This window comes from Neolamprologus multifasciatus, chromosome 3 (genome assembly GCF_963576455.1).
Source record: "Neolamprologus multifasciatus chromosome 3, fNeoMul1.2, whole genome shotgun sequence".
Classification (NCBI taxonomy): Eukaryota; Metazoa; Chordata; class Actinopteri; order Cichliformes; family Cichlidae; genus Neolamprologus; species Neolamprologus multifasciatus.
Window position 1 is genome coordinate 24,738,739 of NC_140441.1, and position 26,619 is coordinate 24,765,357.

The 26,619-nt window shown below is 40.2% G+C and overlaps 1 protein-coding gene across 1 annotated transcript; it reads right to left on the minus strand.

The window, feature by feature from the left end:
* Positions 1-3,579: 3,579 nt before the first annotated feature.
* On the minus strand, positions 3,580-26,619 carry LOC146522219 (Fc receptor-like protein 5). The gene is made up of 8 exons (XM_085150847.1): positions 26,318-26,619; positions 25,917-26,195; positions 11,441-11,707; positions 11,056-11,316; positions 5,083-5,361; positions 4,692-4,967; positions 4,190-4,489; positions 3,580-4,035 (listed from the first exon to the last, which is right to left on the minus strand). The coding sequence occupies exons 2-8, from the start codon at positions 25,990-25,992 to the stop codon at positions 3,725-3,727; spliced, it is 1,770 nt and encodes a 589-aa protein (XP_085006973.1). The 5' UTR covers positions 25,993-26,195; positions 26,318-26,619; the 3' UTR covers positions 3,580-3,724.

A 26,619-nucleotide genomic window follows, 5' to 3' on the forward strand; every position in this document is an offset into this window, starting at 1 on the left:
GTTTTAATTTTATATTTTAATAATTGCACCTACTCAAGGATTTAAATTTGTCTTAAAAAAATGTATGTTATTTGGGGCACCTGGAGGTGGCATAAAGAGAGGAAATGATGTGCATTTCACTCCATGTTAGTCATTACTTAATTGTATGGAGTGTCAAGAGTTTGACTCCCATCACCCTCTGGAACACAAACTTGGAGTAATTAGGACCCTACACCACCGGGCAGAACATGTTCCCTCTAAGCCTGAAGGGAAAAAGAAGGAACACACACATGTAAAGGAAGCACTCAAAACGTGCGGCTATCCTAAATGGGCGTTCTTAAAGTCAGCAAAGAGGCACAGAAAAGAAGATCAGACACCAGCGAGGGAGGATAAGAAGGACAGACGCAACAACATTGTCATCCCCTATGTAGCCGGTGTATCAGAGAAACTCAGGAGGGTTTTCTCCAAGCATAACATCCCGGTGTACACTCAGACAAAAACTGGTTCACCCGAAAGACAAAACGCCAAAACACAGACTTAACAATGTGGTGTATGCTGTACAGTGCAGCAAGGAATGTCCAGACCTCTACATTGGAGAGACCAAACAGCCACTTCACAAGCGCATGGCACAACACAGAAGAGCCACCTCCACAGGACAAGACTCAGCTGTCCATCTGCATCTTAAGGATAAAGGACACTCTTTCGAGGATGCCAATGTTCACATTTTGGACAGAGAGGACAGATGGTTTGAAAGAGGAGTGAAAGAAGCCATCTATGTCCACTGTGAGCGACCATCTTTGAACAGAGGCGGTGGTTTACGACATCAACTCTCTGCCATCTATAATCCAGTTTTGAGATCCCTTCCCAGACGCCTTAACGCCCACTCACACCCTGGGCCCCACTCACACCCTAAAAATGAAAGCCCCTAAGTCGCTGGATACAAAATAATTTCTCTCTCTCTCTCTCTCTCTCTCTCTTTTTTTTTTTTTTTTAAACAATGTAAGAGTGTTGAATTATTATACTGAATCACTCACAAACACTTAAAATAGAAACACTGATACAAGCTTTGCATTTAAACTCATTAATAACTTTCACAAAGTGTAAAAACAAAGTTGCATCAAAGTTTGAAATTGTTTCCATACTGTTTATTTGTATTTCAACAGTACACTGAAAACAACAAACTAGCAGAGCCCCATTTTTAACAATATATTTTAGATGTTTAGCAGTAATGTGATACCTCAGTACACGCTAGAAAGCCTTTTAGTCTGGATGTTATTAGTATGAATGCAATAAGAGAGGAAGGCCAAAAAATGCCTTCAGTTCACTAATAGTTTTACAAAAGCAGAAACACTTAAACAGATGTTAAGAGGTCGAGTCACAATCATTGTTTTGTATTCAAAATCTTCTCCTTTTCACTCAAAGTGACTTTAAATACAAAAAATAAAAACAGCTAAAGAGCTGCTGTTAAAATTTCAATAAGGAGACATCATTTTAAGGAAATAAACGTATTGTATTGGTGATTAGACCCTGATGGCCCATCACAGCAGAACAGGACCTCCTGGAGTCTAGATGCTGGTGGTGGAGATGAAGATGGAGGCTTGGATGGAGCCTGAGTAACTTGGGTAAGGCAGAGATGGAGCTGGGTTGCACGAGGGCAAATGTAGGGGAGAATAACACATGAGCAGTGAGGTTTAAAGACTGTGGAATGAAGGCTGATTGCCCTGAACAGACTGGCAGAAAGATGATTGGACAACACCAGTGATGTCACCTTGAGCTTGACAACATGGGAAAGTGGAAGTGATGTAAAACAGACACTGTTTTGGCTTCCCTTCATTGGCTTCCTGTTAAATCCAGAATTGAATTCAAAATCCTGCTCCTCACATACAAGGTCTTAAATAATCAGGCCCCATCTTATCTTAATGACCTTGTAGTACCATATCACCCTATTAGAGCACTTCGCTCTCGCTCTGCAGGCCTACTTGTTGTTCCTAGAGTATTTAAAAGTAGAATGGGAGGCAGAGCCTTCAGTTTTCAGGCCCCTCTTCTGAGGAACCAGCTTCCAGTTTGGATTCGGGAGACAGACACTATCTCTACTTTTAAGATTAGGCTTAAAACTTTCCTTTTTGCTAAAGCATATAGTTAGGGCGGGACCAGGTGACCCTGAATCCTCCCTTAGTTATGACTCTCTGCATTGAGTTTTTCCTTTCCAGTCACCTTTCTCTCTCACTATGTGTTAATAAACCTCTCTGCATTGAATCATATCTGTTATTAACCTCTGTCTCTCTTCCACAGCATGTCTTTATCCTGTTTTCCTTCTCTCACCCCAACCGGTCGCAGCAGATGGCCCTGCCCCTCAATGGACTGGATTGACATTATTGTAGTCAGAGCTCTCCTCTGCGTTGCCCTGTTGAGGCGATCAAATGAAAGCATTTCAAAACAAACACCACCATTTGTCCACAAATGCATTTATTATCAGAGAGAATAATTACCAATGTATATTTTGCATTTCAAATCTCACATTTTGTGCACTCACTTGTCTTGTTAATGACTTTAAGCTGAATCACAGATGTGACATTGGTGTAATCACCTTCTGCTGGACCTGAAATAATAATTTTAATGACTTTCATGTATAATCATCCAGCTTCTATATTAATGAAAGTGTAAACTTTACCATTTTCAGTGTTTTCACATCTTCTGACTGTCTCATAGACAGAATGAACACCTGCAGGTCAGAGAAAATCAGTCACCTCATGTCTGTGATATTAATTTAAACACAAATATTCTTGCAAATAACATTTATATGAAAAGCTGCAGCAGATGTAATAAGTACAGTCTTGTTGCAAATAGCATCAGAATATTTGAAACTATGTGAAAAACTAACCATGAAGAAGAGAGGACGGTTGCTGCTGACCATCCGGATTGAGCGTCTGGTCGTTAGCAGCACCTTTATTAAAAATGTAAAAAAAAAAAAAAGACATTTGAACCTTATGATGCATTAGTGTCTTTGAATGATAAAGAGTTTGTAGTAAGTAAAGGAAAAGGTCTCACTGTTGGTCATTCTGCAGCGATACAACAAGAGCAGGAGAATAATAATGAGAGAGACTCCACAAACCAGTCCAACAATCAACCACACAGGAGATGAAGAGCTGTCAGCTCCTGACACAGTTAGAATAAACAATAATTAATTATTGCTAGATTATAATTATATAAATAAATACTTTTATGAAATGGAGCAAGATGACTGTGAGACTTAAATCAGACAATCTAATGTTCATTCTCAGTCATCAGACATGTTTAGAAAACTCCATCAAATGTTTTGATCCTGCTCACCTTTAACTGACATCCAGCTCTGTGCTGACTCTCTTCCTGAGTACTGACACTTGTAGAAACCTTCATCAGACTTTGACACTGCAGAGATCTTCAGCTCCCCTCGGGTGTCATTTTGAATAAGTTTGTCATTGTGATAGAAAAACACATTGGAAAGTATTTTTTGTGTTCTCAAACTGCAGCTCAGATTAACAGAAGCTCCCTCAGTCACAGGATGAACAGGACTCACCAGGATAGGATCATAATAATTATCTGTGAAACAATCACACATATTGTTCCAGTCACATCAGCTGGTGCACACTTTTAGAAAAAGCTGACAAACAATACAAATGTACAAATGCTTTTCATCATGAAGATCTGATCTTGTATTTTTCTCCAGATAAAATGACTTCACATACAGCAAAGCTGGGACAAAAGTTCATGTGATGTCTAAATGATTCAAATCCAAGAAGTAAATGTATAATAACATACTCTGTACAGTGATGTTGACTGCACTGCTGAACTCTCCTGATCCAGACTCACACCAGTACACTGCAGTATCTGACGCTGATGTGTGGATGTTACATGTGGATCCAGTCATTCTGCTACAGTCAGAGAGTCGGCCGTTCTCAGAGAACTTCCTCACTCTCCACTCAGTGAAGTTTCCCTCACAGGTCAGTGAGACAGAGTCAGAGGTGAAGTGTTGCACTCTGTCAGGACTCACTGTGAGAGACGCTGCTGAATGAACATCTGGAAACAACATGCAGTGAAGAGACAAAGCTCACAGATGTTAGGATCAAAATATGAAACAGATATTGATGAGCTCAGTCTTGTTGAAAACATCTTGAATAAAAGTTACAACATAATCTCACTTCATTGAAAGGACAGAGAGAAACAAACTGACCTGCAGACCAGACAAACTTTGGTTGACTGTGATCAGTGTGATACTCTGGGTCACCTCTTCCAGCTCTGCACACATATCCTGCTGTGTGTGTCTGTCCATGAATGATGTAGGAGTCCTGTGCAGTCCCACTGCCATCAGGTAGCAGCTCATAACTGGAGGATTTCTCTGATAGATCAGGAACAGCTTTATACCAGTAGAAGCTCCATCCTGCAGACGGATGTTCAACCTCACAGTTCAGAGTTACTGAGGCTCCAGGACTCAGCCATGATGGAGACACAGTGAGGACAGGATGGGGTTTATCTGTTCAACAAAGATTTTCTCTCAGTGTTTCGTCTCTTAACTCTGAATTCAATGTCACTAAAATGTTGACTCACAAATATTTATGATGAACTTTCAGAGTGAGACTATCTAAACATGTCAAATATCTCAACATGTACTAATAAAAACACATTTTTACAAACTGTTTCTATTTCCAGGTTAAATGAACTATGACTCTACTTACTGTCAGAAACTGTCAGTGTGACTGAATCACTCCACTCTGTTGTTTTATGCTGTGAACTTTTCATTCTGCCCTTACAGCGATAGTTTCCACTGTTGGATGATGAAGCAGATCTAATCCTGTATTCATTTTGATTTGGAGCTTTTATCATGCTGTTTGTTTCCCACTCATAATCCCACTCAGTGTCTCCTCCATGGATCTCACATCTGACAGTGATCGTCTCTCCTCTGTATATCTCAGACCAGTTTGGATACAGAGTCACAACAGACCTGTTTGAGACTGTTAATGTTCAAGAAAGTACAATAAAAACACACAAATGTCAAAAATGTTAATGCCTTTTGTTCTTCATCTTCCTCCTTAATCAGGAATTTATCTGACTTTATAATAAACTGACCAGTTTTCCCAATCCTGACTGACTGACTGTCCTCTGTGTAGTAAACTGGGTTTCCTCTTCCTCCTCTGCACCTGTAGAGTCCTTCCTGTGAGACGCTGATTTGTCCATTTGAGTGGAAAACTGCATCTTGTGTGGTCAGGGCTTCAGAGGATTTCTCATCTCTGTACCAGTAGTATTTCCATCCAGATGATGATGATGGGTTCACAGAGCAGGTCAGGGTCACACTGCCCCCTACTGGAACAGCTGTGTTATCAGCTCTCAGTTTGGCCTTTGGTTTATCTGCAGTTCAGTTTAGAAAAAGAACAAAAGTCAATGACTGAATCAAACCAGTTTCAATAACTTGGTGGAAATATGTAAATAATAAATATCACATAACTTTAATGGTGAAGCTACAACAAACTGTACAACTATCACACAAACACAACACTAATCTTTCATATTTAATTTGCTGCATTTCTAAGTTAAAAACACACATGAGGAACAATCAGTGGATTTAATGTTTCTTAGTGGATGTGGTGGAGCAGCTGAGACAGATTCAGCATTTGTTCTGCATTTCATCTTTCATGTATTAGAGCTGCACAGCAGAGAAGTTACTCTCATATGTTTTGTTCTCTTCACTGTGAATAAAAAGCTGCTGTTCAGGTTTTTGTTGGTGGAATAAAAACTAAACATTTTACTGACCAACATGAAAGACAGTTATAAAGCTGTAAGAAAAAAAAATGCTTTTTCCTTATTTAGATACTCTGGATGAAAGATCTTACATGATACAGTCAGTGTGATGATATCACTCCACTCTGAGAAGAAATAGTCCCTCCTGCCCCGGCAGCTGTATCCTCCACTGTCAGACTCAGTAGCTTTGATGATTCTGTATTCATTGGATGTTGGAGGTGTGTTTAACTTGGCTGCTCTCCATTCATACATCCACTGAGCTCCTTCACCTCCCTGAATCTCACATCTGACAGTGACTGTCTCACCGCTGTATATCTGAGTCCAGGATGGCTGCAGGACCACAGTGGGCTTACTGGGAACTGTTCACAGAAAAAATCCAGTTAGAGACAAATAGAAATGGTACAGACCTCCTTGTGAGACACAAAACTCTGTTTGCTTCATTTCCTCTCATGAGCTGAGCTTTAGAAGAGACTGAATCACGTCTGAACCAGTCAAACTTCCAGCCAGCAGAGCCCTCCACAGAGCAGCTCAGTGTCACACTGCCCCCTGCTGGTAGGATTGAACTTTGCGCTGTCAGTGTGGCTCTGGGTTTACTTGCTGCTTTAGAAAAAAAATGAGTAAAACATGAAAACATAATCAAGAATAAACGTGTTACAGTACTGATAACACTTTAAACACTGTGTTTGTAGATAAATTAATCAAACAGTAATTAGTAATCCTGCATGTAGGGATGGGAGTAGAGAACTGGTTGCCACTAAATACAAGAGGTAAACAGAGCGAAGAGGAAACAGCTGGGAGACACGGCTGACGCTGATTACACTGACAAGACAGGGGCTATGTCCCAATTCAGGGTATGCACGCTTGAAGTACGCATTTCAAGTGCGATCACGTCACCGCCACACGACGACGGCTGTCCCAATTCGAAGTGTACTCCAAATGCATACTCCAAATGCGCCGTCGATTTCCCCAAATGTCAAGCGTGGTCCGGTGCACGCTTCGTGGTCCCATATATCCCACGATTCATAGCGCGGCGGTGGATGTGGATAATATTGCCCCAAAATACGGCAGGAGAACATAACGAAGAACATTAAAACATTGCTGTTGGCCACATGTCGGCAAAGTTATGTGACATTAGCGATGTTTGTACTTTCAGCGTTAACTTGGTTTTAAAGCCTTTACTTTAAAATATACGCCGTTCGATAGTCGACCTTAATCTTACAGAGAATCTGATGATTTTGTGGATAATTAGAGTCAGTCATATATCCACAAACACAACAAGCTGAAAGTCAGTGATGCTGCTCGGTTTGCAGTCCTGAATATCACGGCACAAGCAGGATTCACTGCACTGTTAATGTTAGCTATGTTATATTGCTGCCTCTGTTCGGTGGTGTCGAGCCAAACGGACTTTAACGTGTGTTTGAACGAGCTGACGGTTCACTCATTAAGCTGAAAGAAAGATGCTTTAATCACAGGAGTCACACATGTGTCCACTGTACCATCTGGGAACTCATCTTGTTTAGCACTCGTAATAACACAAACACTAAATCCTCCTTCTCTTGTGCTGTTTTGTAGCAGTGTATACACCTGAGACTGTCACCTGTCTGTCTGTCCTGCACTCTCTCTCTTTTTCTTTCTCTCTGATTGTGGAATAAAAGTATGAACATGTATTTATAAGTTACACTTGTGTTTGAATCCTGCAGCTTATCACACATTTGATTTCCATGTGTGACAACTGCAAGTGTCCAGAGTGAGGACAGATTGAGGGACCCACTGCTGCACATCATCTGTGAGGCTTTGCACCCCTGATGATCCACCAGGACAAACTCAGCAGTGTGTGAGGAAGAGGAGGAGGAAGAGCCAGCAGCAGCTGACAGATGGAGAGAATAGACAGACTGTTCCCTGTTTGTGAAGGACTGCTAGGAAAGTTATAACTAATTGTCTGTCCTGAATCAGTCTTATTAGGTAATGTTCAAATAATTTTATCATTCCAGTGTTTTCAGTGTGGGAGAAAGTACTCAGGGCCTTCAAGTTACACACTATGAAAGGCAGTAAAAAGTTTAATGTTCAGAAACCTAAAGTATGTATCAGCAGCTGAATGGAGCTAAAAATAAATGTTTGTTTCAGTTCTATGAAGCTTTGAGTATTTTGGATTAGTAGCACTGCTGTGTTTGTTGCATCATATTGCTGTAATTGTTTATATGCTTTATATATTCTGAGGTAAGTTGATCTATAGTGTTACATCATATTCTATAAGGATGTTATGTGTTTGTAGACTTTTTGCCCAGTTTGACCCATTTAGCAGAAGTCAGCCTGTTTAAGGCTCTGATATCTATTCTGTATGACTTAAAGCAGTTATGACATGGTCTGATTTTCTCACCCAATAAAGGAATATTTCATATATCAGTCTACTCTTCATTCTATCAGAAACAGTTATCACATCTCGTACATTTTGTTTTTACACATATATGTAAGCATTGAGCCAAATTTAGTAATGCCAACATATTAAAAGAACAATGTTTGTCTCTTATATATGATACATCTATACTGTCACAGATACTTGTCTTTGAATGAAGATTTAAGGTAATAGGAAATATAAATAACTACTATATATATATATGTATATATGTATATATATATATATATATATATATATATATATATATATATATATATATATATATATCATAATAATCTGAGAATACATATAATATTGGCCCTATTATATTTACATTACAACAGTGAGATGATTTTAGTCTCATGAACAACATTAGCTAATTGTTATTTACTAACTAATCTTGAAATGACTGCTCAATACAGAAATGATGCCCAACAATGATGTTTTACAGTCCTGTGGTCTCAGCCTCAGATACTCAACTAATCAAAGTGATGTCATGACAAAAATGAACAAACAAAAAAACATTTTTTCTCCTTCATTTCTGTCACACAAAGCTGTATTTAACGTTTCTCGCGGTTAGTATCATGGTTGCTAGGCAACCTGAACAGCGTGACGCAGGCTAGACCGTCCCATTTCACAAGCCTCTCACTTCTGCACTTCTCGTACTTATAGGCCCTTTCTCAATTCTCAAGTACTCGCCGAGAACACAAGGGAGTACGGACTCGCTGAGAACGCGAGCACGGACTCGCAATTTGCACAATTGGTACACCAGCGTGCTTGATGATGTCACAGGTCCGGAGTTTTTACTGCCGTCCCCTCTTAATTTAACTGTGAGTAATATGTTATGAAGCTTAACTTTAATCACAGCCAAATCAGTTTACTCGGGAACAAATAAAACACTGAAATAAACCAAACATTAACATTTAGAAGTGATCTAAGTGACTTATCTATCATGTTTAACCTCAGTAGTGAAATCTCTATTAATAAAAATAGTGTACATGTACATGCGTGTACATACCTTAATAAAAACAAGCAGGTGAGATGTTAGAACGCTTTTATTTTTATTTTAGTGGGCACTCAATACAATAGACAGCTACTGGGGTTTGGGGTTTGTTTAACCTGAGTAGCGAAAAGACCGCGGTGGGGTTGAAAATGATGTGCCGGGAGTCCGCTGTTCTCGCCGGCTGTAATAATCCTCGATCTCGCTGTCTGCTTGGAGCTGGCGGGTCACAGACGTCTCCGAAAACGTCGGAGCTCGTTTGAAAATATATGATATCTTGATAAATCGAGCAGATATTTGAAGTTTACACTACTACATTCTCGCTTGAACTTAAAAGTTTATTTTGTGACCCAGAAAGAGTAATATTTAAAAGTTTTTAGCCCCGCTCGTCCACCATTGCCACGTTTGAGTTTTGGACGAAATGCATTCTGGGATATCTATCTGTACCAAGTCCACACAAGTCACCACCGATGCATGCTCGATAAAACGGGTGGAGCGAGAACACACCCGGGACTTTTTCGCGTTCTTGGCTTGATGCGTACTTCGAATTGGAACAGTACTTGGTCTCCGACTGATGACGTATCACGAGTACACGAGAACGCAAGTACGCACAAGTACGCATATTGAGAAAGGCCCATAGTACGCACCGTACGTAGTACGCGTAGTACGCGTAGTGCGCGTAGTGCGCGTAGTGCGCGTAGTGCGCGTAGTGCGCGTAGTGCGCGTAGTGCGCGTAGTGCGCGTAGTGCGCGTAGTGCGCGTAGTGCGCGTACTTCAAGCGTGCAGACCCTGAATTGGGACACAGCTTCGGAGAGCACAAAGCTGAATGCACTGACATAGGACACAGACCTACTAAATAAAACAGGAAGCACACGACAGACAGAGACACAGACACAGGCTGTATCCCAATTCAGGGTCTGCAGCCTTAAAGGCCGCATTTTAAGGCCGATTCCGTCACAGCGACATGACGAAGGCTGTCCCAATTCAAAGGCTGCTCGAAATGCGGCCCTCAAATGCGGCCTTCATTTCCCTGAATTTTAAGGATAGGTCGGTGTAGACTTCGTGGCCCAACATATCCCAGAATGCATAGCACGGCGGTGGGTGTGGATAATTTTGCCGAAAAAAACGGCGGATGAGGGGCGCCCGAAGAGTAAACTTTAAGTAAGTACTGAGTATTATGTCACTTATTTATGTGCAAATGTTTAATAACAAAGAACATTAAAACATTACTGTTGGCCACATGTCGGCAAAGTTATGTGACATTAGTGACGTTTGTACTAACTTGGTTTTACAGCCTTTACTTTAAAATATACGCCGTTCAATAGCTGACCTTAATCTTACAGAGAATGATCAAAGCTCATGTAGAAACAAACAAACAAATGAACAAAAGATTTTCTCCTTCATTTCTGTCAAACAAAGCTGTATGAAACGTTTTCAGCTGTTAGTATCATGGTTGCTAGGCAACCTGGGCAGCGCAACGGAGGCTAGACCGTCCCATTTCGCAAGCCTCGCACTTCCGGCCTTAGCGGTCTTTAAGTACGCGGCCCTTGAGGATCGTTGAGGCTGTGTACTTTAAGGCTGCAGACCCTGAATTGGGATACAGCCACAGTGACATCATGGACAGACAGGGGGAACACGGAAGGAGGGAGCAGGACAGGCACAGAACCTAACAAAATGGCGAATAATAATGGAATACATAATCAGAATAACAAAAGCATAAAGAAACACAAAACACTGAGTCGACAGACTCAGGACCATGACACCTAAGAATCATTAGTCTCTGCCTGCTTTTCGATCCAACTTATCGGTTCTTGAACTCTCGCTTTCAGTTTGCAGTAACAGATTTCCTGTTAAGACAGATGTAAACATGAAAACATTAAATGTCAGCATGAATCATGGTCCAACTTACATGAAACTGTCAGTCTGAAGGCATCACTCCATCCTGTTAAGAGATAGTCACTGCTACCTCGACATCTGTAGTCTCCACTGTGGGACACTGAAACTCTGCTGATCCTGTATTCACTGGATGTTGGAGGGCTGTTTGTTTTGGGTGCTGTCCATTCATATTTCCACACCTTTCCTTCACCTCCCTGAATCTCACATCTGAGAGTGATTGTCTCACCAGTGAATATCTGAGACCAGCTGTGCTGCAGCTTCACAGCAGCCAAAACTGTTCAACAAACAATCAAACACAAATAGTAAAGTAAAAAAGATCCTAAATCATGTTTTTTAAATTGTTACTTTAATTTAATTATGATTTTTCGTTTTATTTCGCAACAAAATTTCACCCTCACCTTGTTTCTGAACTGTAACTGGAGCACTGTCCTCTGTGGAGAAAACTGGATCTCCTCTCCCTCCTCGGCAGTAATAGATGCCTCCTTCTGAAATACTGATAGTGTGCTCTGATGTTCCAGCTCCTATTTTCTGAGCTCCAGAAAACTCACGTCTGAACCAGTCAAACTTCCAGCCAGCAGAGCCCTCCACAGAGCAGCTCAGTGTCACACTGCCCCCTGCTGGTATGACTGAACTTTGTGCTGTCAGTGTGGCTCTGGGTTTACTTGCTGTATAAGATACAGAAAAAGTTCATCATTAAATTGTTGGTTGTCTAAGGAAGAAATTTCTTACAGCACTGATTATGTGTTAAACATTGACCAATTTAGAAAACAATGTGTAATTTCTCTGCATGTGAGACATCAGAGCTAGAAAAGCAGATTTCAAATCAAAAATAGTTTTGAATGCCTCATCCCTGTTTTCTGTTCATTACTGTTTTAATAGTTACAGTGCAGTGAACAACTTCTTTACTTTCTGTTGGAGTGGGAAGAGAATCTTGGAAAGAGAAGTATGTGTGTGTTTTTAAGTCGTCTTACTTGAACTATTATTTAAAACTTAGTTCACACACAAAAGCTGTCTGGAAGTAATTTTCTACAGTGGCCCCTAGAGACAAAGCATGTACAAACTCCAAAACACATGCAAACTCCAAAACACTTGCAAACACCAAAACAGGTACAAACTCCAAAACACTTGCAAACTCCAAAACACTTGCAAACTCCAAAACACTTGCAAACTCCAAAACACATACAAACTCTAAAACACTTGCAAACTCCAAAACAGGTACAAACTCCAAAACACTTGCAAACTCCAAGACACTTGCAAACTCCAAAACACTTGCAAACTCCAAAACACATGCAAACTCTAAAACACTTGCAAACTCCAAAACACTTGCAAACTCCAAAACACTTGCAAACTCCAAAACAGGTACAAACTCCAAAACACTTGCAAACTCCAAAACACTTGCAAACTCCAAAACACTTGCAAACTCCAAAACACATTCAAACTCCAAAACACTTGCAAACTCCAAAACAGGTACAAACTCCAAAACACTTGCAAACTCCAAAACACTTGCAAGCTCCAAAACACTTGCAAACTCCAAAACACTTGCAAACTCCAAAACAGGTACAAACTCCAAAACACTTGCAAACTCCAAAACACATGCAAACTCTAAAACACTTGCAAACTCCAAAACAGGTACAAACTCCAAAACACTTGCAAACTCCAAAACACATGCAAACTCCAAAACACTTGCAAACTCCAAAACACTTGCAAACTCCAAAACACTTGCAAATTCCAAAACAGGTACAAACTCCAAAACACTTGCAAACTCCAAAACACTTGCAAACTCCAAAACACATGCAAACTCCAAAACACATGCAAACTCTAAAACACTTGCAAACCCCAAAACACATGCAAACTCCAAAACACAACGGAAGTGCTCCAGGACGTGAGGGGCAGTGTTGAGCTCGATTTGCAAAATAAACGGCAAGTTTGTCTGTATGGGACGGTCTAGTCTCCGTCGCGCTTCCCAGGTTGCCTAGCAACCATGATACTAACTGCTGGAAACGTGTCATACAACTTTTTTTGACAGAAATGAAGGAGAACATATTTTGTTCATTTGTTTGTTTGTTTCTAGAAGATAAGTGATCTGAGGCTGAGACCACAGGACAGTAAAACATGATTTTTGGGCTTCATTTCTGTACTGAACAGTCATTTAAGATTAGTTAGTGAATAACAATTAGCTAATGTTGTTCATGAGACTAAAGTCATATCACTTTGGTAATGTAAATATAATATGGCCAATATTATAGTTATTATATTAATCATTATTAGCTATTACAGCAGTGAACATGAACTCTGTGTCAAATACTGAGCTTCAGTACAGATTCAAGTTGCAGTTATTTACATGTCTTATCACCTTAAATCTTCACTCAAAGACAAGTATCTTTGACAGTGCATATATAGGTGTATCATATATAAGAGACAAATGTTGTTCCTTCAGTATGTTGGCATTACTAAATTTGGCTCATTGCTTACATATATTTATAAAAAGAAAATGTACAAGCTGTGATAACTGTTTCTGATAAAATGAAGAGTAGACTGATATATTGAATATTCCTTTATTGGGTGAGAAAATCAGACCATGTCATAACTGCTTTAAGTCATACAGAATAGATATCAGAGCCTTAAACAGGCTGACTTCTGTTAAATGGGTCAAACTGGGCAGAAAGTATACAAACACATAATATCCTTATAGAATATGATGTAACACTATAGATCAACTTACCTCAGAATATATAAAGCATATAAACAATTACAGCAATATGATGCAACAAACACAGCAGTACTACTGATCCAAAATACTCAAAGCTTCATAGAACTGAAACAAACATTTATTTTTAGCTCCATTCAGCTGCTGATACATACTTTAGGTTTCTGAACATTAAACTTTTTACTGCCTTTCATAGTGTGTAACTTGAAGGCCCTGAGTACTTTCTCCCACACTGCAAACACTGGGATGATAACATTATTTGAACATTACCTAATAAGACTGATTCAGGACAGACAATTAGTTATGTTAAACTTTCCTAGCAGTCCTTCACAAACAGGGAACAGTCTGTCTATTCTCTCCATCTGTCAGCTGCTGCTGGCTCTTCCTCCTCCTCCTCTTCCTCACACACTGCTGAGTTTGTCCTGGTGGATCATCAGGGGTGCAAAGCCTCACAGATGATGTGCAGCAGTGGGTCCCTCAGTCTGTCCTCACTCTGGACACTTGCAGTTGTCACACATGGAAATCAAATGGGTGATAAGCTGCAGGATTCAAACACAAGTGTAACTTATAAATACATGTTCTTACTTTTATTCCACAATCAGAGAGAAAGAAAAAGAGAGAGAGTGCAGGACAGACAGACAGGTGACAGTCTCAGGTGTATACACTGCTACAAAACAGCACAAAAGAAGGAGGATTGTGTTATTACAAAACAAGAAGAGTTCCCAGATGGTACAGTGGACACATGTGTGACTCCTGTGATTAAAGCATCTTTCTTTCAGCTTAACAAGTGAACCGTCAGCTCGTTCAAACACACGTTAAAGTCCATTTGGCTCGACACCACCGAACAGAGGCAGCAATATAACATAGCTAACATTAACAGTGCAGTGAATCCTGCTTGTGCCGTGATATTCAGGACTGCAAACCGAGCAGCATCACTGACTTTCAGCTTGTTGTGTTTGTGGATATATGACTGACTTTAATTATTCATAAAATCATCACATTCTCTGTAAGATTAAAGTCAACTATTGAACGGCGTATATTTTGAAGTAAAGGCTTTAAAACCAAGTTAGTACAAACATCGCTAATGTCACATAACTTTCCCGACATGTGGCCAACAGTAATGTTTTAATGTTCATTATAAAAACATTTACGCATAAATAAGTGATATAATATTCAGTACTTACTTCTGAAAGTTTACTCTTCGGCGGCTCCGCTTCCGCCGTTTTTTTCAGCAAAATTATCCACACCACTGCCGCGCTATGAAATCTGGGATATGTTGGGCCATGAAGGCTACACCGACCCATCCTTAAAATTCAGGGAAATTAAGGACGCATTTGAGGGCCGCATTTCGAGCAGCCTTTGAATTGGGACAGCCTTCGTCGTGTCGCTGTGATGTAATCGGCCTTTAAATGCGGCCTTTAAGGCTGCAGACCCTGAATTGGGATACAGACCAAATCCGGTCATTGGTACTTCCTGGCTTGTGTAGTTACTAGGTAACAAAAGCTCAACACTGCCCCTAGCGTCCTGGAGCACTTCCGTTGTGTTTTGGAATTTGCATGTGTTTTGGGGTTTGCAAGTGTTTTGGAGTTTGCAAGTGTTTTGGAGTTTGCAAGTGTTTTGGAGTTTGTACGTGCTTTGTCTCTAGGGGCCACCGTAATTTTCTATCATTTAACATTTCATTTTAAACGTTAAACGATAACAGCAAAATAAAATGTTAAGCTGACGTTCATCACTTTCATGTATTTGTACAATTTTTAAAATTATAACACATTATTTGTTTTAATTCTTTTATTTATGCAGAGATGGGTGAACTGTTAACTGTTAGTGATCTGAGCCCAGCAGTAAAACTGGGACATCTGAGCTTCCGTTGTTTACCTGTGTAAGACAGCTGAATCACAGACAGAAACTTTTTTTTAAAAGAATTAACATAAACACACTTTTCCCCACAAAGTCGTTATATGTACAAATGAGACTTTTTCAGGAAGAAGTTGGAATGAGTCTGATTTGCTTTCATAAAATGACTTTGAAGTTAACATGCAAGTCAATGAGTTCAATAGAAATAAAATCAAAAACCTTTCTATTAAACTCACTCGTGTGTGTGCTTCAGATTAATTTTAATCTACGCCAGTATTTGATGAGATGATTGAATGACTTTTATTCTTTTTTTAAAGAAGTTTCATATTTGTTTTCATTTGTTGAGGGAGTCTGAAGAACTATATTTCTATCCTGTTTCTCTTATTATTGTCCTCAGGTGATGGAGCAGCAGGTCAGCATTGGTGTCTCTATACCAGCTGAAAGTTCATGACACAAAGTGGTGACAAACTGTCTACAATGAGGCTACTATCAGCTGCAGCTCTTTGTCTGACTAATGTCGGATTATAATATTATTTTATGCCATGTTAGACCCCTAATTAAAGATTGTGAATTATTATGTAGTTTTAGTTTGCATTATTCTCCTGAATTAGAAGAAGGTGATAACTATTACATTTGGTAAACTGATTTGCATTACATTAGACTGCTGATTTATTGTGAATGAATGATATTGTTTTATGATGCATTATACTGCTGAGTTATAAGAAATACTGTTTGCAGAAAGTCATCGCCTTATTTGTCTGGTTAGAAGAGAACAGAGCATACTGCCCCATCTCAGCAGGAGCAGATAAACAGGGAGCCAAGGTCGTAGCTTAGGCGCTGTGTGAGAGAAAGAATGTGAATGTTTAGGCTTTTATGATGAGGTGGGGGCCACTAGAGGCTATAAGAGTTTGATCAAGGCTCCACCATTTTGAGATCTGATGCTGTCTGCTGTATGGTGTCCATCTCCCACGCGTGTGTTCATTAAATCATCGTTTGACTTGACCCGGCCGGACCAGTGTTGTTATTTTTGGTTTTCCTCTTGTATCCATCCCCAATATTTGAATCCGTAACAGTTTTGGGGGCTCGTCCTGTGGTATTGGGGTGGAAGTTTTGGAGGCATGGACGGTCCGAGGTGGTCAGACGGGCAGACAACTGAGTGGACAGGCGCCTTTAAAAAAGAGGTAGGCACAGGCCTGTTGATTTTATCCGAAGTGTGCTGAATTGGACGATAAAATTAAATGTCTATTCAGTAAAAGTTGCCGGTGAGTGTCTGTTTTGATTTTGATGAAAAATCTCATGAGTGTTGAAACTTGAAGTAAGCTTATAAGTAATAATACTGGGTTAGAGTCCCAGGTAGTTTGATAGGGAATTGGTCATTTTGTGAGTTAGAGTCTCCATTGGTCTAAGGATTGCATCTGTGTTGGCCATGTTGCAAGTTAGAGTCTCCATTGTCCATAACGTTGCATCTGTGTCAGTCATACTCTTGTTTTAGAGGGTTGACGGCGGTTTAAAAGTATTATAAATTATTTAAGAACGGTGGTTAGAGTCCACTAAGAGGCGCATTGCCTGGAGGTTATGCTCCCTCCTGCCCGCGGACGCGCGACCTTGACCTGTCGGCAAACAGGGTTAGTTCAGTTTGGCTTGACTGTGGGGTATGGGCATCCTGGAATAAGCTAGGAGTTAGAGTCTCCTTACCGTGTTGAACGGTATCTGCGCTTTTTTGGACACTCTAAATTGAGTTAGGGATTTTAGAGATGAGGCCAGATACAGTTAGAGTCTGATACTGGTTAATTGAGTACAAAAAAGTTGGACTTTCTTCGGTTGGACCCGTTATCTTAAATTTGTCAAAATTGTGTAGGCGCTAAAACTTTCAGGCCTGAGAGTGATTGTAAATATAAGACGTCTTTTTAATATAATAGAGAGTTGAGTGTGAAACGAGGCTGTGTGTGACGACAGCGCGCTGCAGCGCTGCGAGCTATTTTTAGATAGTGTGTGAACATGCAAATGAGGTGGCTGCTGTGAAGCCCACAGAGGACTTCCTGTTTAGCGTGTTATTGAGTTTTATATATGTATGATTTGCAAACAATGATACATGCCTGTAATTAAAACGCTGATTTTGCTGATTATAATATTATAAATAAAGTTTTGAATGACTACGGTGAATGTTTAATGTTTGGCTGGGTTTTGATATGGGAGAGACGGCTTTGCAGCTGCTGGGGGTAAGTGACCGGAAATATGCATGCCCATAAAAGGCAACTGCCTGACTGTGTGAACTATGCACCAGGAGAGAGAGTAAAATCTAGGCAGATGAACCAAATGGATGTTTTAAGAAAAATAGTAAATGAATGTTTTAGTCTCTTAATACAGGTGGATTTCTCTCAACCTGGAAACCTGAGTACAGCAGCAAAAGGATAGATTAACAAAATTGGGACGACAGACAGGCCAAGCTCTGGCTTAAAATTTTACAGCTTGACCTCTCACTTTGTCCCTACCCGAAAAAGTAGCTTAAAGGACATCTTCTCCTCCAGTTATCGGTTACAATCACTGGAAATTTTCAGGCAAGTTTTTCACTGAATTGTTTTTGGCACCATGTGTCCCTGAATCTCACAAGCAAGCTCTAATTCCTGGCTGAAGACATGAATGCTGTTATTTAAGGTGGGAAATCAAAATTTGGGAAACAAAATTAAAAACACACACAACTAGAGAAATGCCTTGTTTGAGAAAAAAGTTAAAAGATCCCACCCACAAACGCACACACACGCAATGAAGAAACAGCTTACATTCATGAACACGTGAAAATTTTCCAGCAAGGCTAAAGCAGCGAAACTTAACATACACCTGATGTTAAATGATAAAGTTTATCCACTACTAACAAATAAACTCTCTGGGTTGCAGGACAACAACTTAACTTCAAAAAGAAAGACACTGGTATGATAAACCAGTGATGAAACAACAAATTTAGTGGTTAAAAGAGTCAAATTGTGACATGTTTTCTTCTGATTGATTAATACAAGTGATTACTGAATGAAATAAAATTCCTTTTTTGAATTATTAAACATGATCTTAAGAATTTTAACGTGTACCTGTGTTGTCCTGTCAACTTGGTGGGTTATGAGTTGATTATATAGTGAGAAAAAACAAAAAAGGGGGGGGAGAAGGCTGACACAGGGCCTGGCCCCTCTCTGAATAACACAGCCAAAACAACATCATTTTCCTGTTCGTCTGTTTTTGTTTTGTTTTTGTTTTTTCTCTTTATGCTTAATTACAGGCTGCTTTGTCGGCCCGGAAAGCCGAGGCTGACCTGAACTCCTGCTCTCCCCTCTACCATCTTTGCTCTCCCTTCTATCATCTTTGATGTGACCCTGACCAAATGCTACAGCAGCTGGACCCACAACAACCTGAAAATGTCAACAGTGCTGCAGGAAAAAGATCTCATGCAGCGGAGACGGAGAACGTTAAATCCAAGGCCCGTTTCACTACACGGGGGAGATTTCTAGACAGCTTCAGCTGACAGAGTTGTGACGAGACGCCTATTAAGCCTGGATGAAAAGTGAGGCCGAGCAAAAAATGCTGACCTTAATAACTCTGCATTAAAACTGTGCAGGACAGTGATGGACCAACATGGATGATCGGGCAGCAAAAAGGGCGTGCCAGAGACACGAGGAGTAACTGAGGTCAGGAGGCACCTCAGATTGGACAAAAGCACCAGAAGAACATAAGCTGAAGGCACAGGTGTCGGGGCTCAGCCAGGAGCTGACCTCTGAGAAGAGCCGAACAGCAGAGCTGCAGAAGGCCGTGGAGTAAAGCAAGGAAAACATCAATAAACTTCAATCTGACGTGTACGGAAAAGACTCTGAGGTTTCTGCCCTCAGTGAGAGCTCAAGACATCAGAGCAGAAACTGAGCATGGCTCAGGAGGAGCTGGCTGCTAATCGAACCCATCAGTCAGGCTTGGAGTCCCAGATACAGGACTTTAAATCAGGCCGGAGCTTGCTGGAGCAGGAGGTTGCCAAACCTGACGAGAAGCTCCAACACAAGAGCAAACCCTGTAGGAGCTGCAGAAGCAAAAGGGTCAAGTTAAGGAGGAGCTGGACAAGGAGAAGATGCAGGACACTGGAGAAAAGGACTGCCTCAATTGGGGCCAGAACCAGTATGGACAGAACTTTGGGCAGCAGCACCAATGGACGCAAACGGATTGAAAAGGGGGAGGCAGGACCCCAGGCCACGCTTCAGGCCATGGTTTACCCAGAACACCAGAACAGGAAAGTGATGAACACAAACACACACACAAACACACACATTTACATACACTGACTCAGAATCAAGAGAAACACACATATGAACACATATCCACTCGTTGATTGACTGAGAAATGACACACACACACGCACACAAATCGAAATGCTGATTCAATTCACTGAGAAGTGATCCACACACACACACACACACACATACACACGCTTGTGCAATGAAGAGTGATACACACACGCTGATGCAATGAAGAATGCTTTACTAACAAATGCTATGCTGATACGCAAAATGCTGCACACAAACGTCCAAATACAGAATTTGTTACAACAACAAGAAGCCATTGATTGTTTATTGGTTAAATGCATTTCATGTCACCCAGAGGGCATTTGTGTAAATTTAGGGGACAGGGTCTAAAGCAGTTTGGTTATGAAAACAATGTCTGTGAGTGATGTCTGTTTATGGCTTAAGGCCTCGACTGAATTGTTTACTGTGCTCCACACAGCCTGATAAGGAGCAGTGGTACAGAGTGAAAATGATGAATTAATGGTGTGAGCCTTATTTCGGAGCGCCACATTTTTGTGATTGAGATTTAATTGAAGGAGGAACACACTAAAAAAAAAAAAAAGAAAAGGGGGCCAGCCCTTGGATTTACGTAAGCATCCCACGTGTATTTAACACAATTGCCTCAGGCTTTAAAGATCTGTACAAAATTTAACAGGAAATCATAGCTTCCCTGTATTTCCTACATTGTTGGCATGCTGGTGAGTGCTGTTGCTCCACAGTAAGAAGGTCCTGGGTGCAAGTCCACAGTCTGGCTAGTTTGCAGGGGTTTTTCCACAGTGAAAAGTCATGCAGCTGTTAGAGCTAGGTTAATTGATGATTCTAAATTATTCGTGAATGTAAGTGTAAATGGTTGTTTGTTTCTAGGTGATAGACTGGTGACCGGTTCGGGGTGCACCCTGCCTCGTAACCTATCACTTCAGGGTTATTTCCCAGCCCTCCTGCAATCAGGATAAAGATAGGAGGATGGTAGTTGTTGTAGACCCATTCAATTTTTATGGTAACCAGAATCTAGACTTTGTTGAACCGTATGCAATATGAAGACAACATGTAGTATTTAAGGGACCAAGTAGAATTTGGATAAAAGTTATTGAATAGTGTTGAAATAAAATGACAGAATTGTGAAGGATTAAAATATTCCAGGAGTTCAACTTACTCCATCTGAACATGTTTTAATCGTGTTATATGAACTCAAAATGCACAGGTTTACTGAATATGAAAAGGTTGTGTTGATTTAACTCAGTTGTTTAAGTTTCTACCAAAGCAAAACATTTGTGTGTAACTAGTGTCCACTATTGAATCAAATAAGTCCAACATGTTTTTGTCAGTGCAAAAAGAAGTTACGGTACCTGTATGCCTACACAATATTGTCCTGGGACGGAGAAAAACTTTCTTGTGAAGTTTTGGTTGATTTTGGGTTTTGCTTAACACTAGGTTGATTTTATCAGTGAGGTTTGGATTGTTTTCTTTCTCTAAGAGAGAGAAAGGTGGTTTTATGTTTGGACATGGTTCTAACGGGCCCCAGTATTTGTTATTATATGAGTATTTTATTGGTTACGTTTGTTTTTGCTTTTGTTACAGTGCACTGAAATAAGAACATCTGAGAGGAGTGATCCACCGGTGGTGATATTTTGGTATTTTGTGAGTCCCTGATTTAATAAATCAGCTCTTTAATCCAGGCCTGGGTGATTGAACTTTAAAGCGCTATAAAACATGATTACTAGAAACAGTCGCAAAGTATTTTCTCCATAATTATAATGGGCTTGGGAGAAATTCACTTATATGGGACATTGATTACATGAGAAGTCCTGAGGCTAAAAGGATTGCAGCGAGTCAATCCTGTCCAAAAAACAAGGAACTGTTTTCCTTTAAAATGATGACGTCATCTTGCTGGTGATGGAGGCTCGAATAGGTTGCGTGTGAGACTCCATTATCAGCAATATCTGGTATGAATGTGTGTGAATGTATGCATGTGACTGGACTGTGATGGACTGACGACTAAAAGTTTTAACTGACTTGATACTGACACAAAAACGGTACCGACTTTAGGATTAGTAAACGTCCACAAACAATTCACCCAGCCTGTAAAAGAAGGGTGGATGTTTTGTCTTGCTTTGTTTTGTTTTTGCAGGAGTAGAAGGATGACGGAGACTAAAGGGGGAGGCTGTAGCTTCGCATGAGTGTGAACTGCAGACTTAACCCTTTGGTTGCTAATTTTGAGTTACTGATGTTTGCATTAAGAAAATTGTGTTTTATTAGCTGTGTTTCGATTAATGTATCACATTATATTGTTGGGAAGGTTAAATGCTAAAGTGAAGAGAAGCTTTGATTTCATTCATGACTGAACATGTTATTATTAACCATAGCAGGCCACTGTAAAAAGCCAATTAATTTTGATAGAAAAAAAAGCAAAAAAACTCTATTGATGTCTATGAATAACAGGGGAATAATAGACTTGTCACATTCAAAATAGAGATATGTAATGACAAACATTGGTCCACGTCATTTAGGTTCTCCATTGAAATAGTCAATAATTTAGAAAAGTAAGATAGAACCGACAGGGGCATGTGCTGAGATGTGGTGCTGCACAAGAACAAGAGCAAAATAAAGAAAAATTATTGTGTTTAGTTTTGATAAATTAAAATTAAAATGTACCATTACACTCAGAGGATCAATATGAAATTCAATATATGCTCATTTTGTATGAAGTACGTGACTGATAACTGTTCTGTCCTGAGCTTTTGTTTTTACAGCACCCACTTGACCACACCAACAGTTTCTCGCCACCAAAAGGGGGTACTTGCAAAGAATAGGGAGGAATATCATCAGAAGTGGGAAAGGTAAGCCCCGATGGGGGTGATAACATCATTAATTTCACGTATGGTCAAATTCTTAAAATTTGACCCCTAACATGAAAAATTCTTCAAACATTTAGAGACAGAGTGGAGTTCTAGATAAACATAATGTAGCAAACCACATAAGGATGGAGTGTTGGAATCAATAAGATGGTGAAATAACACGCAGGAAAAATGTTGATCATGTTGATTATGTTTATTCCAGTGTGCAGGGATTGGCTAATCTGACCAGGAAATGTTATAAATGGATTGTCGGAACAGTCAGCGTTAAAGTCACCTTTGACAGTCCAGACTAAGATGGCGTTGGACATCTTCAGGGCGGAAAAGGGTTGGTGTGACCAAGGTGTGGTTTGGCTTGTTGTATGTATATTTCAAGATGATATGGCTCTGGATGGACCAGTTACCAGGGCATGGAAGGAGGACAGACTCATTAAATGAGGAGAAGGAATTTTCTGGGGTTGAAGATCCTGTGGGTGAGTGGTTGACTAAAAGCATGCATAAAATAAAAGCTGTTGTTTGTTATTGATTGTTAATAGATTGATAATTGGCCACATTCACAGTTGTATTGACTTGTAGTGGACGCAGTCTACTTCATGTTTAAACACTCTAATAAGCAGATTGAAAATAGTGACATTAAAGGAAGAATATGCAGCACCACCCTGTCAGATGCCAGTGCCGGTGGGGCTCAGTGATGAATCAGGTGAGCTGGATTCATGGCTGAATTAAAACATAGAGGCCCCTGTTGTGGTCAGTAAGGGATAAAAAGGGGGTGTTTTACTGTTATTGTAGCATCAGCATTATTGTTACATCAGAATCATATAACAAGCATTGCATTGAACATTTATTGAAGCTATTGACAATACATTAACATTTGTATTACAGTGATTGTTATAATCACTGTAATACAGTGATTATAACAATCACTGTAATACATTATGTTTACAGAACATAATCTTCTGTAAATAGAAGATTATGTTCTGTAAACATAATGTAATACAGTGATTGTTATAATCACTGTATTACATTATGTTCTGTAAACATAATGTAATACAGTGATTGTTATAATCACTGTAATACAGTGATTATAACAATCACTGTATTACATTATGTTTACAGAACATAATCTTCTGTAAATAGAAGATTATGTTAATCTTCTATTTACAGGTGTCAAAAGTAGTCAACAAGTTCATGTTGAAGTGAAGTTCATGTTAATACAGGTTTTGTTTGTAGACAATTGTGAAGACGCAGGCTCTGGGCGGAGCCAGGAGTTGAACAGATCTAACATGACAATTAAATTGATTTCATTCCCTAACACAGGATAACAAGACTGGAGCAACGACACTGGATAGGAGAAAGTCTGATACTTTCTAAGATACGAGGTCACTAACCTTTTCTTTTAATTTTCTAGCTTCGTTGAATTGACACATGTTAGAATTAGAAATGGCTAATTTGTTTTTGATGTCTTTTATTAGAATGAGTGGTTTTAATCATTTTCATACATACCTTGCAAATGTGCTTATAATGAGTTGGCACTCGGTCTTTTGAAGGTCATAAGCTTCGTTCGGCGATAGTCCGGACTGATAAAGTGTAGGAAATGCCAGTGCAGCGGGCTAAATGCAAACACGCTTACACACACATACACTAAATTAGGATAAGTCCTTGGGACATTCTGAATGTTCTAAACCAATTCTGAACCACCAAAAGATCAGTAGACAGCAACATTAGATTGTTAGAGCTAGGAAGAGAGGTGTTTTGGTTTTCTGTCTCTTACAGAGAAAGGAACAGACACCAGACGAGGTCACAGATATACGAGGATCCTTCGCAGCAGAGACAGACAAGGTGACTGTTGAAACATCAACTGGGTTCAAGTGTCATGGCATTTTGGGCTCCAGTCAGTCACCTCAAAAGGATGGATCCCATAAACACAGCAATAACCATGAAGGGGTTGGCGGAAATCCAGGAACACCAGACCAACGAGGTTCGAGAGGCTCTTGGGCGAAAGGGGGACACGTTCCTGTTCCTTTTTCTGGGGAACACAGCTGTGACCCCAGAATACACAGATCATTGTTTGAAATCGGGGCAGAATAATCCCCTGATCTGTGCAACGACTGAAGGGTTGTCTAACCCCTGAGGTTGAAGGAAACAAGAGCAGAGGATCACCCGACTGGAAGACACTGGTGCCTACAGCTATAAAATAAAGGTTAAAAGCTCCTCGGACAGAGGTTCTAGTCTGAGTACGTTTGGAGGGTATAAGGTAGCACCGAAATAAAGCTGTGGGAGAACTGGGGAGTGATGGGAGTATCATCTGTACCTACTGTTGTTGTTGTAATAAAAGTTTTTCTTGCATCTGAACTGCGCAAACACAGAGGTCATCTCACATATGGTTCACCCAACAGGGGGACAAAGGGCCTCAGGAGTAAGAAGAAATGAACCCGGCAACACTGGATTGCAGGGTGTAAGTGAGCTCTTTAAGTCTAAAGAGCTCATCAGGGGGAATTGTCGGATTATGATATTACTTTATGCCATGTTAGACCCCTAATTAAAGATTGTGAATTATTATGTAGTTTTAGTTTGCATTATTCTCCTGAATTAGAAGAAGGTGATAACTATTACATTTGGTAAACTGATTTGCATTACATTAGACTGCTGATTTATTGTGAATGAATGATATTGTTTTATGATGCATTATACTGTTGAGTTATAAGAAATACTGTTTGCAGAAAGTCATCGCCTTATTTGTCTGGTTAGAAGAGAACAGAGCATACTGCCCCATCTCAGCAGGAGCAGATAAACAGGGAGCCAAGGTCGTAGCTTAGGCGCTGTGTGACAAAGAATGTGAATGTTTAGGCTTTTATGATTAGGTGGGGGCCACTAGAGGCTATAAGAGTTTGATCAAGGCTCCACCATTTTGAGATCTGATGCTGTCTGCTGTATGGTGTCCATCTCCCATGCATGTGTTCATTAAATCATCGTTTGACTTGACCCGGCCGGACCAGTGTGGTTATTTTTGGTTTTCCTCTTGTATCCATCCCCAATATTTGAATCCGTAACACTAACAATGTAACATGCTTTGTAGACCATTGAATTCATCCTGTGCTGACCATTATGACATTTGTCAAATGGAGATCACACAACAAACATGACTTACTTGATACTGACAATGTGAAGGCTTCACTCCACTTTGTTGAACAATATGAGTCATCTCTGCGTCGACTCTTACACATGTAGTCTCCACTGCTGGACTCAGAAACTCTGAATGTCCAACCATTATTGTGTGTCCACTGTGTGGGTGTCCTGGGTCTTCTCCATTCATACCACCACTCAGTGGTTTCACCTCCTTCCTGCACCTCACATGTCAGAGTGATCGTCTCACCTCTGAATATCTGAGGCCAGTTGGGTTGTTGTTTTATAACAACTTTATTGGAAACTGTTTACACATATTAACAGTTGAGATACAAACAGAAACATGACATCAACACAGAAAACTTAACATTGTATGTTTGATAATCATCACTGAATGTATATTTCAAACTAAATGACTGAACTCACTGGTTTTCTCAATGGTGACATCATAACTTCTATGAGTGTAGTAAACTGGGTTTCCTCTTGTTCCTCTGCAGCGGTAGATTCCTCCTTGAGATACTCTGATATCTCTGTTTTGTTGATCTCTGATTTTACCTTCAGAGGTTGTTTGGGTTCGTCTGAACCACTCATATTTCCATCCATCAGAGCTCTGCACAGAGCAGGTCAGTGTCACACTGCCCCCTACTGGTATGACTGTTGTTCCTGCTGTCAGTGTGGCCCTGGGTCTATATGCTGTTATGAAAAACAAGGGAAGACAATGTACACCT